Genomic DNA, 15,405 nt, shown 5'->3' on the forward strand with positions numbered 1-15,405 from the left:
ACATTTGCACACAATTGACACCCACATCTTTAAAAAACGAATATAAATATATTTTATAAGTAAAACAACTCACCCATACATGAGAAATTTCTTAACAATATTTCTGGAATATTTAGCTTTACTTAATTCAACCAAATCATCTGGAAAACAAAATATATTACAATGACTCCTTAGAAACAAAGGAAAGAACTAAATAAATGCATCATCCTGGGAATATAAACAACTAGCCCTCTGTCCATCCCAGGCAAAGAACAAATAAAAATTTAAAAAGTCCTACAGAGGACACACTGCTTTTCCGCAACAGAAGTCTTATGCAGGACGACAGTCTTGGGTATTTCAAGAGAAAACAAGTGACTCATTACAAATGATTAAAATTAATCTTCAAACTATAAGAAATACCTCGTAGTTCTTCAAAAGCCTGTTTTCTCTGTTCTTCATTGCCAAACTGAATGTAACACTGGATCACACGAGTTGAATCATGTGCAAATGCAATCTGTAGGAAAGACAGTTTGGGCCTTTAGACTAATTCTCTCTGAGATTTATGTTTCTATCATCCTATCCTATCCTATCTAATAAAGAGGGAATATGCTAACTGACCCTCATGCTGTCGCAAAAATGGCGGCGCCCACAGCCAATAAGGAGAGAATATGCTAATTGACTATCCCACCCTCAAAGATGGTGGAGCCTATAGGCAATAAGGAGGGACTATAATAATTGACTGCCCCACCCTCAAAGATGGTGGCGCCCACAGCCACAATATGGCAGTACCCAGTCCCCTCAGCCCCGCCAGGGCGCCTGCCCATGGAGTCACCCAGTCCCCTCAGCCCCCCAGACGCCCAGGGCCAGCCCAAAATGCAGACAAGCCTCAGATGGAGGCTGCCCAGCCGACGCCCAAGGTGCAGGTAACCAGGGCCGACCGAGGCTTGTGCTGCCGGCAGTGGCAGCAGCAGAGGTGAGATGGAGCGTCGCTTTCCCCTGATCACCGGGTCGCCTCCAGCCCGAGGGCTCCCGGACTGTGAGAAGGGGCAGGCCGGGCTGAGGGACCCTTCCTCCAGTGCACGAATTTTAATGTACCAGGCCTCTAGTCCTATATAATCCTATATAATAAAAGGCTAATATGCAAATGGACTGAACGGCTGGTTGCTATGATGTGCACTGACCACCAGGGGGCAGACGCTCAACACAGGAGCTTCCCCCTGGTGGTCAGTGCGCTCTCACAGGGGGAGCGCCGCTCAGCCAGAAGCCGGGCTCACAGCTGGCGAGCGCAGCAGCGGTGGTGGCGGGAGCCTCTCCTGCCTCCAGGGCAGCGCTAAGGATGTCTGACTGCTGACTTCAGACATCCTCTGAGGGCTCCCAGACTGCGAGAGGGTGCAGGCCGGGATGAGGGGACCCTCCCCCCCACGAGTGCACAAATTTCTTGCACCTTGCCTCTAATATTATTTATGTTTTTTGTTTTTGTTTCTTTTAATATTTTATTGATTTTTTACACAGAGGAAGGGAGAGGGATAGAGAGCTAGAAACATCGATGAGAGAGAAACATCGACCAGTTGCCTCCTGCACACCCCCCCACCGGGGATGTGCCCGCAATCAAGGTACATGCCCTTGACCGGAATTGAACCTGGGACCTTCCAGTGCGCAAGCTGATGCTCTATCCACTGAGCCAAACCGTTTTCGGCTAGTATTATTTATGTTTTATTGCTATCGCTTTCAGAATTCCTTGCTAGATAAAAGGTAGGGTCTTCATGGATAAAATTAAATCTAGGCTACTGGGGAGTAAAAATACCAGTTTTAATGGTACAAAATGGCATTCTTTGGTTTTGCTGCCTACAATACAGCACTGAGACAGGAACAGATTTAACTATTTTGCAAGATTCCAATCATTATTATTTAAAACCAAAAATCAAACCAAACCTGTCTAATGATTATACATATCATATTTCTCATTTCTCTGAAAGTTACTTTCCCTAAAAGGGGGATTTTCTTATTCAAAAATTCTATTCTATGATTTTTTAAATCTAAGAAAGTTTGGCTTAGGCAACCAAAGATATAGATCTAAAAAAAGTCTTGCTATACAAGTAAATACACACATTAGCAATCATAAGTTACTCCCTCCATTTCTTCCATTTTTATTATGATTCCCTGAACATATATCAAATTATATTCCTAGAAACTTGTTATATTTCAAATCTGATTCCCCAATCCACTCCCCCATCACAACTACTGGATGGATTAGGTCCTCAACGAAGGGAGGACTTGCTGATCAATTTTCTATAGCAACAACTACTATCAGTTATGCAAAATTATTTCTTCCTATGATACAGTACCTGTCTACTTTAATAGTGCTTATTATTAGTTGCTCAGTCTGTCTCTAAAATGTTTTAATTCCAACAATTCAGAAGGTGAAGGCATACACCCATCAAAGCCACAGATTTCAGAAGAATTTCCTTAAGGGGTATTTATATAGACATTAATGATTACAACTAAAATAATTTTTAAAAACAAGGCTGCTTTTGTACATATATTGATTACTTACTACATACCCAATATACAAGGTTTAAATATGTTTTTCTCATTTAGACCTCAAAGCAACCTTAAGAGTGGGCTGTTGCTATTCCCACTTTACAGATGAGAAAAATAAATTTATGAGACATTAAGGAATGTGCAATCCCTGTGACCCTGAAGATGAAAGTTAACTTGTCTGAGTCCCAGATGTATGAAACGCCTAATAACATTAAGGTAAAGGAGACAACATATGCATTAGTTAGCACAACTCCTAGCACACAGTACATAATAAATATGTTGCAATTGTCCAAAGGTACAGATATGGTAAGCAACAGAGTGAATTGAACATCGGATTTAAACACCCACGTCCATGGGCATGTATTAATAACCTAGGAGTAATTAATTGGGAGAGGATCCTGAGTGTAAAATGTTTATAAATAGAGGATAACAGACTGCTAGAGCGGAGAAACAGATCTTGCATCAAGATCTAAAAAGATCTTGCCGGATGTATAAGAAAGCAGCAGCGGGGAACTTCCCTTCTAACTGCAATGTAGCCTGTTAGACCTCTGTACATGGTTTAGCACATGCTGCTCCTCCAGAGCCCCAAAGCTATTGAGTCTACTATCTGACAGGTGAACAGTCACTAAGTATGTATCCAAATACACAGGTCAACAATTTATTATAATACAGGACTAAACATCAACAATGAAAATTACGTCAGAACTCCCAAATCTATAACATTTGAAAGATCTTTGCATGTTTGTAAAAGCATGGAAGAAAGAATAATGTTTGCATCACACACCTAAAAAGCGAACATCCAAAAGAATAGGGAGTCTAGAGCAAGACATTTTACCACATATTACTGAACTAATAAATTCTTCAAGATAACTTTCAAGAACACTGATTTATATTAAGTAAATTATTTTAAAATGACACAGCCAAATACTTGTTGTTGTTGTTTTTACAATATCCCAGAAATAATTTCTCTAATTATTAAATTTTTTACTTAGTCATTATTTGAAATTTTTGGCTAAATGCATTTAAAACAATTTCTCTTGTCATAAATGGCCAGCTATCCTTTACAGAGTAAGTCAATTTCAAGAGTTAAAATTGCACCTGTAAGTATGCCCTACTTACAGTTTTAATTTTTCCTTGAATCAACTTCTGCAAATCACTCATCAACTTCACTCTTTTTTCTTTGTCACAGTCTTTTCTATAAAAGAGAATAAAAGAGGGCGGAAACATAGCTTAAGCGAAGACATTTTATACAAGGCAAACTAAAAACTGCTTCAGTGTATGTTCACCCAGTTAAGTGTGATTTTCTCTTCCAAGGCAGCAAATCTTTTGACATTAACATTACTATTCCAGAGCAGCCAGAGAGAAGTAATTTTCTCAAAGGCAGAAATTCATCTCACAAGGTATAATTTCATGCATCAATCTAAACCTTCACAGCCAGAACTTCAAAAGTAAAGAAAATAATAAAACAAGTGCAAGACACCAAAGACTTAAGTATCTCAAAACCTAGCTGATAAGAAATTGTCCTTCATTTTCTCAGAAATCTTTCAGGAAGGATGTCAAACCCAATTTAACTCGAATGCATTTTCATAAACATACCTGACACCATCCTAGTGATCCCCACATTTCTAAAACAAGATATCCAAATACTAATACCTCCACTGCAGTGTTATGAATGCTCCCTAAATAACCCAAGTACTATATCATTTGTTTTAGGACATCTCATTATTTACAAGGCATACTCTTACTCCTCCATCATCTCAAAGAGACTATTAAAGGTGCCACTAAGCAGCATTACCTTCTCACGATCTCCCAAATCTGCTTTGCCCGAACAACAATGTCATAGTTGGTTCTATCACTTAGTTGTCTGCTTTGCTTCAGTTCTTTCTTCTTCTTTTTGAAATCATCCCATTTGGGTTTCTTGGCTGCTGATTCTAGTCATTATAGAAATTATTTCCAATTACATTTAACATACTGAGTGCCACAAACAAGTATAAGTCAGGTACATAGGGCAATCACTGATCAGGATTTATATATACTAAATGGGGAAACTAGAAGGGGGAAAATATCATTCTCTATATGCTTATACTTTATTTCATTCTCTGAGCAGTTTATACATTTTAAATTTGGTTCAAACTAGCCATCCATTCATTCAGTAGCTATTTATTAATTCTTAAGAGGATACCTACTTAAAAAAAAAAAAAAAAGGAAACCAAAAGGATGGTAAAAAGCAATTCAGAACTTTTAAGCATCTTTTTCAATTGTAAAATAAATTCTACTTTAGAACATCAAGTTCATCGGACTTTAGGTATAATCAGTTCTTTTTTTAAAAAATATATTTTTATTGATTTCAAAGAGGAAGGGAGAGGGATAGAGAAACATCAATGATGAGAGAGAATCATTGGTTGGCTGCCTCCTGCATGCCCCCTACTGGGGATCAAGCCCACAACCCAGGCATATGCCCTTGGCCAGAATCGAACCTGGGACCCTTCAGTCGGCAGCTCGATGCTCTATCCACTGAGCTAAACTGGCTAGGGCGGTATAATCAGTTCTTAAGGAAAACAAAAATTAGTTCTAATTAATTAGTCCAAATAATTAGGTTAATTAGTCCAAATTAAAACAGGAAAAACACTGTAATAAAAAATTCACCATTCTGAGTGCTATTATGTATTAAGTCATTTAATTCTCAGAACAACTCTATTTTAAGGTGAATACTTTTTTTTTTTTTTAGATGAGTTATGGGGCTAGACACAGAAACGAAAAAAGACTGTAAAATCTTACGTACATGTAGAATCTAAAAATGTCAAAGATAGAAGCAGAGAGTAGAATAGTGGTTACCAGGGCAGGGAGGTAGGGAAAATGGAAAGATACTGGTCAACGGGTACAAATTGTAGCTAACAGGATGAGTAAGTCTAGAGATAATGTATAGCATGATGACTATCCTTAATACTATACATTTGCTAAGAGGTAGGTACTATTATTGCCCTCCCTTTCATATTGGGGAAACAAAGGCATAAAGTAGTTAAGCTCCCAGGTTCAAGGTCATACAACTAGTAAGTGGCAAAGTCGGGATTCATATCCAGAGACAACTCTAAAACTTTATGCTCTGCTTCCTTTTACTCGTGACACTGCACAATCAAAAGTTCTAAGTTTTCTACAAACAGAGTAATTCTATAAAAGTCAAGTGTTTTTCTATTAGTATTTTTTTGTCCTCAAAACCAATTGAATCAAAAAGCCTAAAGAGGCCAAACAAAGAATAACTTAATGTGTATTGTTAACATGAGTATCCTCTTTGGAGAATTAGTTTTTTCTAAATATCTTCCTTTCTCTGATTAGAAAATATACTCATTATAAAAAACTTAGAAAATGCAAAAACAAAATTCTTCTATAATCCCAAAACTTAGATATAACCATTGACATTTTATTTCCTTCTTGTCTTTTTGTCTGTGCATGTTTTATATTATTCTTCCTAAAAATGCAGAATCTGTCTTCACTTAAACTTAATAACTATATTGTAAGCATTTCTCCATGAAAATAAATATTCCTTGAAACCATAATTTTTAATGGCTATACAACATATGTATTCCCCTTACTGGCTATTTATTCCTGGCCTGGTAATACAGGGTTATAGGTAACAGAGGGCATATTTACCTTTGATATTAGACTATCATGGACTATACAGCAGAGAACAATAACCGACTCTGAGCTCATTTAATTCCACAAACATTTGGGCACCCTAGATATATGCCATACTAGGTTACAGTAGACATACCAATTTGGGGGATGTCTAGTATTTATCCCCCTCAGTTGCTAGAATAAAAATATGAGAAAATAAAATCAGAGTTCCGTTTTGAGATGTCAGGAACATGTCTCCCAAAGCAGAAGGAACCAGACTACAGCATGACAGGATCATGTGAGAATGTGTGTGTTTAAAAATCAGGTGCCCAAATCTCAGTAGGGAAAGGGAGATTTAGGAGCTTTAGAGGAAGTAGGAAAAAGAAACTATGGGTTGTGGCGAGTGATGAAGGGAAGAGGAAGAAAAAAGGATCAAGAGAAAACATTGAAGCTGGAGTGTGCAAGAACTCTGCAGACCTGAGAGAAACAATGAAAACTGTTCCTTCCTTCCCCTCGCCCAACCTCCCTGTGTAAAGGCTGCTGTCCCTCTAGTCAACAGCCCCAGGCCGAGTAGAGAGCAGGGACCAGGGCTAGGGAACAAGTGAGAAGGCCGTATGGCAGTGGTCTCGGTTGGCAGCAAAGGAGCAGTGTTACGAGATGCCATTTTGGAGAAAAAGAGAATGAAAGACACCAGAGAAAAGTCCCATGATGCTGCAGAGGAGGTATATGTATAACAGCACATGTAACGTGGAGACCAATGCAAACTAATACACAAGGGGGCACACTGTACAAGAGACAGCAAGGCTCTAGTTTAGAAACGACTGCTGCAACAGCCTGACGAAGAGATGAGCAGTGTGTTTCAACAGACACACGGGAGCCCTGCCAGTACATCCCATCAGTGAGCAACTTGTCCTGAACCAATGAAAGTCAAATATGCCAGGTGTACGCTACACCCTCCTTGGAACTGCCTGCTGGACCTGAGCCATCTGATGGGTTGACCTAAGCTCTGTGAAATGATGGTCTATATGTCTCTTGATCACCAAGACATCCTTAACCAAGGCAGATATATATATATTTAAATATCTTTTTATTGATTTCAGAGAGGGAGAAGGAGAGAGAGAAATATCAATGAGAAAGAATCATTGATTGGCTGCCTCCTGCATGCCACCCACTGGGGATCGAGCCCACAACCCAGGCATGTGCCCTTGACCAGAATCGAACCCGGGACCTTTCAGTTCGCAGGTGGACGCTCTATCCACTGAGCCAAACCGGCTAGGGCAATCCCATATACTTTTGACCCCTACCCCAAATGTTGCCTGTCAAGGAACAAGAATGGGAGGCCTCTAACAGATTTCTCGAGTCCCTGTGCACAGTGGTTCTGGCAACAGCTCAGGTAGGGCAAGGCTTCCACAGAAACCATGCCGAAGGAACCAGTGCTTACCATCACTCTTACTGTCCGGCTGGAATTTTCTCTTCTTGTGGAATTTATTTGCCTGCTGGAATTTGTTCTTTGGTATTTTATCCCCTTGTTGCTTACTCTTGAACTGTTTCACACCCTTTTTCCCTGGTTTTGTGGCACTTTTCTGAAAGTTCTTAGATGTGATTTTAGGTCCACCTTCCTTAACAACTTTTCTTGGGAATGTCTTTGAAGAACCAGAATCTAGTGATGATACAAAATAAGTATTAGTTCAATGATCCTGAGCCTAGATCTCTTGTATCCACTGGGTTGTATTTGTTACAGAAAATTAAACCCTCTTTAGTGAAAATACTTTGTCCTACTCTCAAATATGGAGCAGAGTAGGATTTAAAATACCAAACCAAAATTTAAAAACTTCCTGATTACAAAATTATAATACAGGTTCATTACAGAAAACCTATAAAGTAGAGGTATGCATAATAAAAACTATACATAATTCTAGAGATAACCAGTTTGGTATATTTCTCTATTTTACGCATAGAGAAGAAGTGAGGTATTATTTATATGCCTTTGTATTCTAATTTAATGACTCCATATCGTTAGTCTTTACACATAACTTCTAAAAGTTCAATAACATCGTAGGAATCTAAAAACAGAACAAACACTTGAAATTTAGGAGGTATACCATACCATATAGGCAAATTAAAGATATTAATTTTTTAAAAATTCTAGTGTTTGAAAATAACTTTCAGACACTATAATAAAGTTATTTGACAAAAATCTTCTTTGGTCAACAAAGTTTGCAATTAAATACCTAACAAATGACATGAAAACTGCAACAGCTATGCCCTAAGACTGCTGTAAGAAAAAACAAGCAAAGACTGCTTAGGAAACATTTAATCATTTACACAGACTGACTTTTCTATTTTGCAATACTGACACCTGATGGAATATTAAGACATCACAATTAGAAATCTTTAAGATAAAAGTATATAGTTTACCAGTATTATATACTAATCAACCACAATTGATCAAACATTAAAATACAATGTGGTGAATTAGTGTGGCTAACATGAGGCAACAATATCACTAGCTGACACCCCTCCCTCCAATTATAAAGGCCAAATAAATAACCACACAAGAAGCATAGTTTGGTAAGGCTTTCTTACCATTGTTCTTATGAAATCTGTTTTTTTCTTGTGACGTCTTTGTACCTTTTCCTGTGAATTTTTGTTTTGCTTTGACTTCCATCATGGCAATTCTGGAAAACAAAAGCAAAACCCAAAAGGATCACTGAATTGCTCTCATCTAAGTCATTAAGTAGTCACTGCAACATTTAGTCAGAGTTCTTACATACAGGGCAATTCCTGTGAGGACCCACACATGTCCAGGAAGTAATCAATCATTGCTTCTAAGACTTTACAATGGGAAATAAATACCAACATAAAAAATAAGAACACACACACACACACAGACAAACTTGCACATGTACACCCTGGCTAGTGTGTCATTTATTTGGAGGCAACGCTTCAGCAATAGTACTGGCTAAAAACAGACCATTATTTACATTAAATATGATGTACATGTCAGTGTTTGTGTTTCTTATAACCTGGGAAGATTCTGTGATGAGAAACTGAAAATACCATTTGTTTTCTTGGGTCTCTGTCCTAAAAAACCAGAAACAATAAGTTGCATTTACCATATATTCAAATTTAATGAACAAAAATAAAAGATTATCTAAAAGTTTCCTATGTAACACAATGTAACTAAAACAAAGACTAACTTCAAATGTTTAATTTGTTACTCTTTTTTAGTGACCCTCAAAATGCTACTATGTTGAAACATTTAATATTTTGAGAAACCTGCTTAACAGGTCACTTTTGGGTACAGAAACCCCATGGTACACAGGGCAGACAACAGATAACCCCTCACTTACCCAAAGATCCTGAAAGCAGCAGAATATGTCAAAAGCAAAAGTTATTTGGCTATTTCTCCACCTTCCAAAATTGTATATTCAATTTATTCCTAAATTTCTAAAGTTGATTCCCTAGGGTAGATGTTAGGATCCCTAGACAATACCGTACTTCTGTGACAGTTTGTCAGTCTCTAATTGTGTCTCACAACTGGGACACTTTTGAAAACTACTGGTCAGGCACTTTGTAGAATATCCTTCATTTGGGGTTTGTCTGATTATTTTCTCACTATTAAGACTGGCTTTATGGATTTTGGGAGAAGAACACCACAGAGGTGAAGTGCCCCTGACATTACATCATATTATGAGGAACATGGTATCAACATGACTGGCAATATTAACCTTGATCACTCGGTTAAGGTACCGTTTGCCAGGTTTCTCCACTGTAAAGTCACTATGTTTCCCTTTCTATACGCTATTTATTAGAATCAAGTCACTATGTTCACCTAAAATGAAGGGGAGGGGAATTAAATTCTACTTCCTACAGGGGAGGATTAAAGAATTTGTTAAACTACGTATGTTAAAATCAGCATAGCAACTAAGAAATATTTTGGGTGATACATTTTGAGATTATACAATATTTTATATTTCTCCCACTAATTTTAGCATTATCCAATGAATCTTCCCTGCATCCATAACTGTGGTATTTTAATGGTGACTTTCTATTTCCTTCATTACTTCTACCTTTGTTATTTCAAATTCTTCTGTAGAGAACATTTGTTTCTTCTCCTCTGTTCATTTATTTACATCAGTATGGCCTCATAGATATTTTATTACTTGGTTTATAACCTATTACTTTTTTGCTCAATTTGTTCCAACCTTGGTCAGTGGGAAATCTTTCAGTTTGCTGTGTCCTTTTGACAAGCCCCATCTTTTTAAAAAAACAATCATGTTCCTATTTCCTGATACATGTTCTAAGTTCACCTTATGTGAGTGCTGGGTGTGCTTGCTGTCGCTGGGGTGTCACTGCTTCTGGGTGTTTTCACCGCACAGGGCTAGTGACGTGCATGTATACTAGCCTATATGAACACACAAACCTGTTTCCGCACCTATTAAATAAGCTCATACTACTGTCTCCCAATTCTAATCAAGTGCCACAGGGTTCTCTACTCTTCCTCTCCTGCTTATCTGTAACTTCTTTCTCTGACAGTTTCTCTTGACAGTGAGAAACTTGCCTCTCCGTATCTACAATTTGTGTATTGTTTAACCCTAGCACACATGTAGGCGGTACAGAATTGCTAACCTGTATCCCCGTGAGATACAAATTTACCAACGATAGTACTCCTTACCCACCCTCTTCTTCTCCATCTCAGCCAATGGCACACCAGCCACTCAAGGGGAAAAAAAACAAACCCTAAGATCTCTTCTCACTTACCTGCTACATTCAGGCCTTCAGTAAGTCTTGTCCAACCCCCTTTAAAAACACCTCTAACCCTCCAACTTTGATCTCCGCTACCATCACCTTAATCCAAACCATTATCAATAAACTCCAATTATAGAATCAACAAAAATACAAATTACAGGCATTTTCTAAAGACAACCAGGGCCTATCCCGTTTTCCCCTTGCTTGTAAGCCTTCCCTGTCTTCTACAAATGGGAACAGAAATGGCAATGCATTCCCATGTAGAGAAAATCTAACCTCCCCTACCAGGGCCTTCAAAGCCCTGCAGAACCTCGTCCCACCACCCTACCCCTCCCATTTTATCCTGTATCACTGCACTCCTAGCTCAACACATCGGTTCCTTTTCTATAGCTCCCAGCTCAGGGACTTAGCCCAAGTTCCTGCTTCCACTTAAGTACTTTCCCCTGGGCTTCGGGATTTCAGGGTGCCTCTCGTCATGCGTTAGGTCGGCTTAAAGATCACTTCGTCAGACTCCCCCGTCCCCCATCTCCGTCCCCAACAAGTTTCCCTTCAGCGCTCAGAGCTTGGCAACTGTGCGTTCAGGTGGCAAACTCGGCACCTAGCACTGCTGGGGCGCAGAGCGGGCGTGTGTCAAACGTGCGACAAAAAGGCTGAGCGCCACTAACACGGGCCCGGGCTTTAGAGGGTGAAAGGCGTCGGGCTAACCCTGCATTCTCAGGACAACGCGGTAGAGAGGATCTCCGAGCTCCCAGAATAGACACGATCACTGAAGGCGGCCCAGCGAGTGACAGGTGTGAACCCCTCTCTCCGCTCCGGCGGCCCCGAGGGCCCCCCACGTGGGGCGAATCCCTCCCAGGAGCAGTCGCCCGGCCCGCCACACTCACCGCACACGTGTGGCCGCCACAGGGCAGCTCCCGGCTCCCGCCGCCGCTTCCGCTTCCTGGACTTGCCCCGCCCCCGGGCCCACGGATTTCTCCTTCCGCTGGGGAGCCTGGGTTAAAGGGCGGGGATTAGCCGGAGAAGTTTGGCATTTCTATTGGTCCACCCCTGTTTACCTCATCAAGAAGAACCAAGGCAGTGACACAAGCGCGTTTGGCCCTGGAGACGATCCGTCGGCGAGGGCGTGTGAGCGGCTCCCGGACGTGACGTCATTAACCCTGTCGCTCCCGCGCCGGGAAGACCGCGGCGTTTCTCGGGGGCCGGTCCGATTTTTAAAGCCGCCTTGGTAGCCATGGTTCATTCTGTAGCCTGAACGAATACTAAATAGTTAACGTTTTTAGAGCGCGTTACTTTGCATCTTCTGACAGTCTCTAGCGCGAGGGATAAAAGGGAAACCTCGGGAGCCGGTTTGAATTGTAATCCTGTGTTGTTTTGTTTTTCGCTTGCTAGCCCTGGGGCTTTGGGCAAATTATTCAGTTTCTCTGAGTCTTGATGGTCTGATCAATAAAACAGAGATAGCTAAATCAAAGCTCTTAGTACAGTGAATGGTCATGATAAGCTCTCAATAAATGTTTACCATTTTTAAGGTCTGCCCATTCTTCCAGACTGCATTTGTCCCATTTTTCCACGTCAGAAAGTGAGACTAGTTGGGATAGTATCCCCATTTTACAGATGAGAAAACGGACACCACAAACTCGGGTCAACCAACACCATTTATTCTCGAACAGTTCTGTAGGCTAGAAGCCCCAAATCAAACGGTAGGCAAGGTTGTGCACCTTCCTGAGGCTCTAGGGAGAACCCTTTGCCCCCTCTAGCTTCTGGTAGTTCCAGGTGCTCCTTGGCCTGTTTTCACTTGGCCTTCTCTTCCGTGTCTTGTCTTTCTGTTATAAGGGCACTTGCCATTGGAGTTAGGGCCCATTGTAATAATCCAGGATGATCTCATCTGGAGGTCCTCAATTGCATCTGCAAAGATCCTTTTCCCAAGAAAGGTTACTTTCACAAGAATTGGGGTTCGGACACTGACATCTTTTCCAGGGAAAGAATTGGAACTTGATACCAGGTGTGTCAAGTTCCGATTTTACAGTTTACTGCCCCTCCAGGCTTTAGGCTTGAGCCTGGTAATTCACTAGACTTCTTGAGGGTGGGGCCATGGTTCCTTTCCAGGCACCTATGCCACTACTCAACACATAGGTGTTTGATAAGTACCTATTTTTTTTGCCTCAACCATTATATTTGCATTTCAGCTCATTTAAGTCTCATAGAACATTTCAAGTAGGTCTCTTCCCCCCGGCCCCTCCACCCCCGCTTGTTTTATGGAAAAGGGGGAAACAAAGTAGTTTTGATCTGGTGAGCCTGACTCCAAACTTAGCATGACTGCCTCTGTACTGCTTTCTTTAATCCATTAATTCTCCAGTAAATGCTCAAGAACAGGGATTGCAGGTCTATCAGCAGTGCTTACTAGGCAAATAGCATGGCACATGCTGGCAAAAAAACAAAAAACAAACAAACAAAAAAACTTCACAAATACACCCTACCACACAATACGGGAAGGGATGCATTTGTAAAGGCCACAGGTAGCAGCACCTTGTAGCCTCTCAGACACATCCATATAGCTGTCTTAAACATGTACACAAAAAAATGATTACATACCAAAGTCCTAAATTAATATTAGTAATGTTATTTATCAAGTATTTTATGCTGTCAAAAATAGATTCACTTGTGTTTTTGTTTGTAGTGAATTGAAAGTATCTCTTGGTTTTGCAGAATAGCAACAAAACTTATCCTGCAATTTTGCAGTTAACCAAGTTAAGCCCATCTATTCTTCAAATATCTAATAATCTTAATGTCCATTATTATGTGTATTCCTAGAAGCACAAAATGCTCTTCCTAAATAACATAGCATGCAATTTAATCAGAGCAACTAGACTTGTACATATCTAAGAGGTTTACAGCAATGTAATGAAGGGGATTGGCATTTGGGTCAAACGAACCTGGATTTGAATCCAAGATCTGTATGTCTATGGACAAGATAGTTAATTTGTATGGGCCTCAATTTCTGCATATGTAAAATGGGAATAACAACACATCTTTTGGGGTTTCTCTGTGACTCAAAATGATAATAACTGGAAAGTTATTAGCCAGTAGTAAATGTTGAGTGGTTCATAATATTGCCAATCTGATAAAAAAAAAAAGGTATAATTTTGATTCATTCACACCAATGGGTATTGTATGTTGGCTGTTGTCATTTTTTTTTAACAATTAAGGGAAAAGTGGTCAGTGCTCCTGACTAAATAGTCAGGTATTGCAAGTTTTAAATTATTTTGTGGCACACCAGTGTGCCTCTCGTTGCACACCAATTGAAAATCACTGCTCTAGTTTAATGATTCCATAATGTCATCGAAGACTTATGTTCTTTCACAGATTCTATGCTCCACCATGCTCAGCTTGTTAACTTCATTTTCACAGTTGCTGCTTTCATTTATTTTCCTCCATTTGTACCTTTTGACCACCTTCATTTATCCCCCACCCCCATCTCCCTTCACTTCACCTCTCACAACCACCAACCTGATTTGTCTCAATGAGTTCTGGTTTTTCAGATTCCACATATAATAAGTGGGATTATACAGTGTTTATCTTTGTCTGACTTATTTCACTATTTGCAAAATATACTTCTTAGTTTCAGAATTTATATCAGAGTTCAGGGCCAGAAGAATGGAAAAAGAGAATTAAATTTACTTTTTCCCCCACTGTAGGGTGTTATCCTTTTATTCCAGAAGGAAAAGACCTAGCAAGGTTCCCCTTCTATTTCAGTGCCTAAAACTGGGTCACATGGGCACCCCCAGGATTGGAAGTCCATCAGACATGTTAACCAGGCATTTAGAGTTCACACTTTATCTAGTACTCCAGTAAAATGAAAGGTCATTTGGCAAATATGCCTCCACCTAGTGGTAGAGATTTAATTTGTGATTTAAACTAATCTGGTTTAAAACTTAAAATTTAATAGCAGTAAGCTAAAACTTAAAATAATTGTAGTATCCTTGGTAGTAAATCTCAAAGTTGGCCACACATGAAGATCACCTGGGGAGTTTAAAAAGCAAAACCCAAACCCAGTAATTCTAATCTAATTAGTCTGAGTGGGACCTGGGCATTAAAAATTGGGCAAGTTCCCCAGACCATGCTAACGTGCAGCTAAAATTAAGAGCTACTTGTTTAAGGAATGGAGTTCAAGTTGTTGATTTGGTTTTCTAGTTAACTGAGGATTAAAGCCTGTAACCTTCTGACCCCTCTTTTGCAAGGCACCAGAATTCAGAATTAAATGTATAGTACACTTGTTTCTGCAAATAGAATGTCTTGTTCTTTGGCGTCTCCTGTAGTGACTTAATGTTATTAGATACTGAAAATGGTTTAAATTTGAACTATACACTTTCAAATATATTCTGAAAAAATATTTGCTTTTCTTTCCAATTCCACATGATTTTGTGCAATTTTTCTCTTTTTCATAAAAATCAAGTGTGTTAGGTGTCAGCTCCCACACATCTCCCTCCCCCAAAATCAGTTCTTTAGAGTTCTAATTGATGGGTG

General features: G+C 39.7%; 1 protein-coding gene across 2 annotated transcripts in view; it reads right to left on the minus strand.

Annotated features, from left to right (window-relative positions):
* PUM3 (pumilio RNA binding family member 3) overlaps positions 1 to 11,839 on the minus strand; it is a 38,751-nt gene extending 26,912 nt beyond the window's left edge. Inside the window, exons 1-7 of one of the 2 annotated variants that reach the window (XM_079791133.1) lie at positions 11,769 to 11,839; positions 8,719 to 8,810; positions 7,574 to 7,792; positions 4,316 to 4,451; positions 3,640 to 3,715; positions 400 to 493; positions 74 to 140 (exon numbers count right to left, since the gene is read on the minus strand). In XM_079791133.1, coding sequence (XP_079647259.1) covers positions 74 to 140; positions 400 to 493; positions 3,640 to 3,715; positions 4,316 to 4,451; positions 7,574 to 7,792; positions 8,719 to 8,803 — 677 coding nt within the window. In that variant the 5' untranslated portion in view covers positions 8,804 to 8,810; positions 11,769 to 11,839. The other variant, XM_079791134.1, reaches the window with a different exon arrangement.
* Positions 11,840 to 15,405: the final 3,566 nt, after the last annotated feature.

Source organism: Cnephaeus nilssonii, assembly GCF_951640355.1.
Source record: "Cnephaeus nilssonii genome assembly, chromosome: 14".
In the NCBI taxonomy this organism is placed as follows: domain Eukaryota; kingdom Metazoa; phylum Chordata; class Mammalia; order Chiroptera; family Vespertilionidae; genus Cnephaeus; species Cnephaeus nilssonii.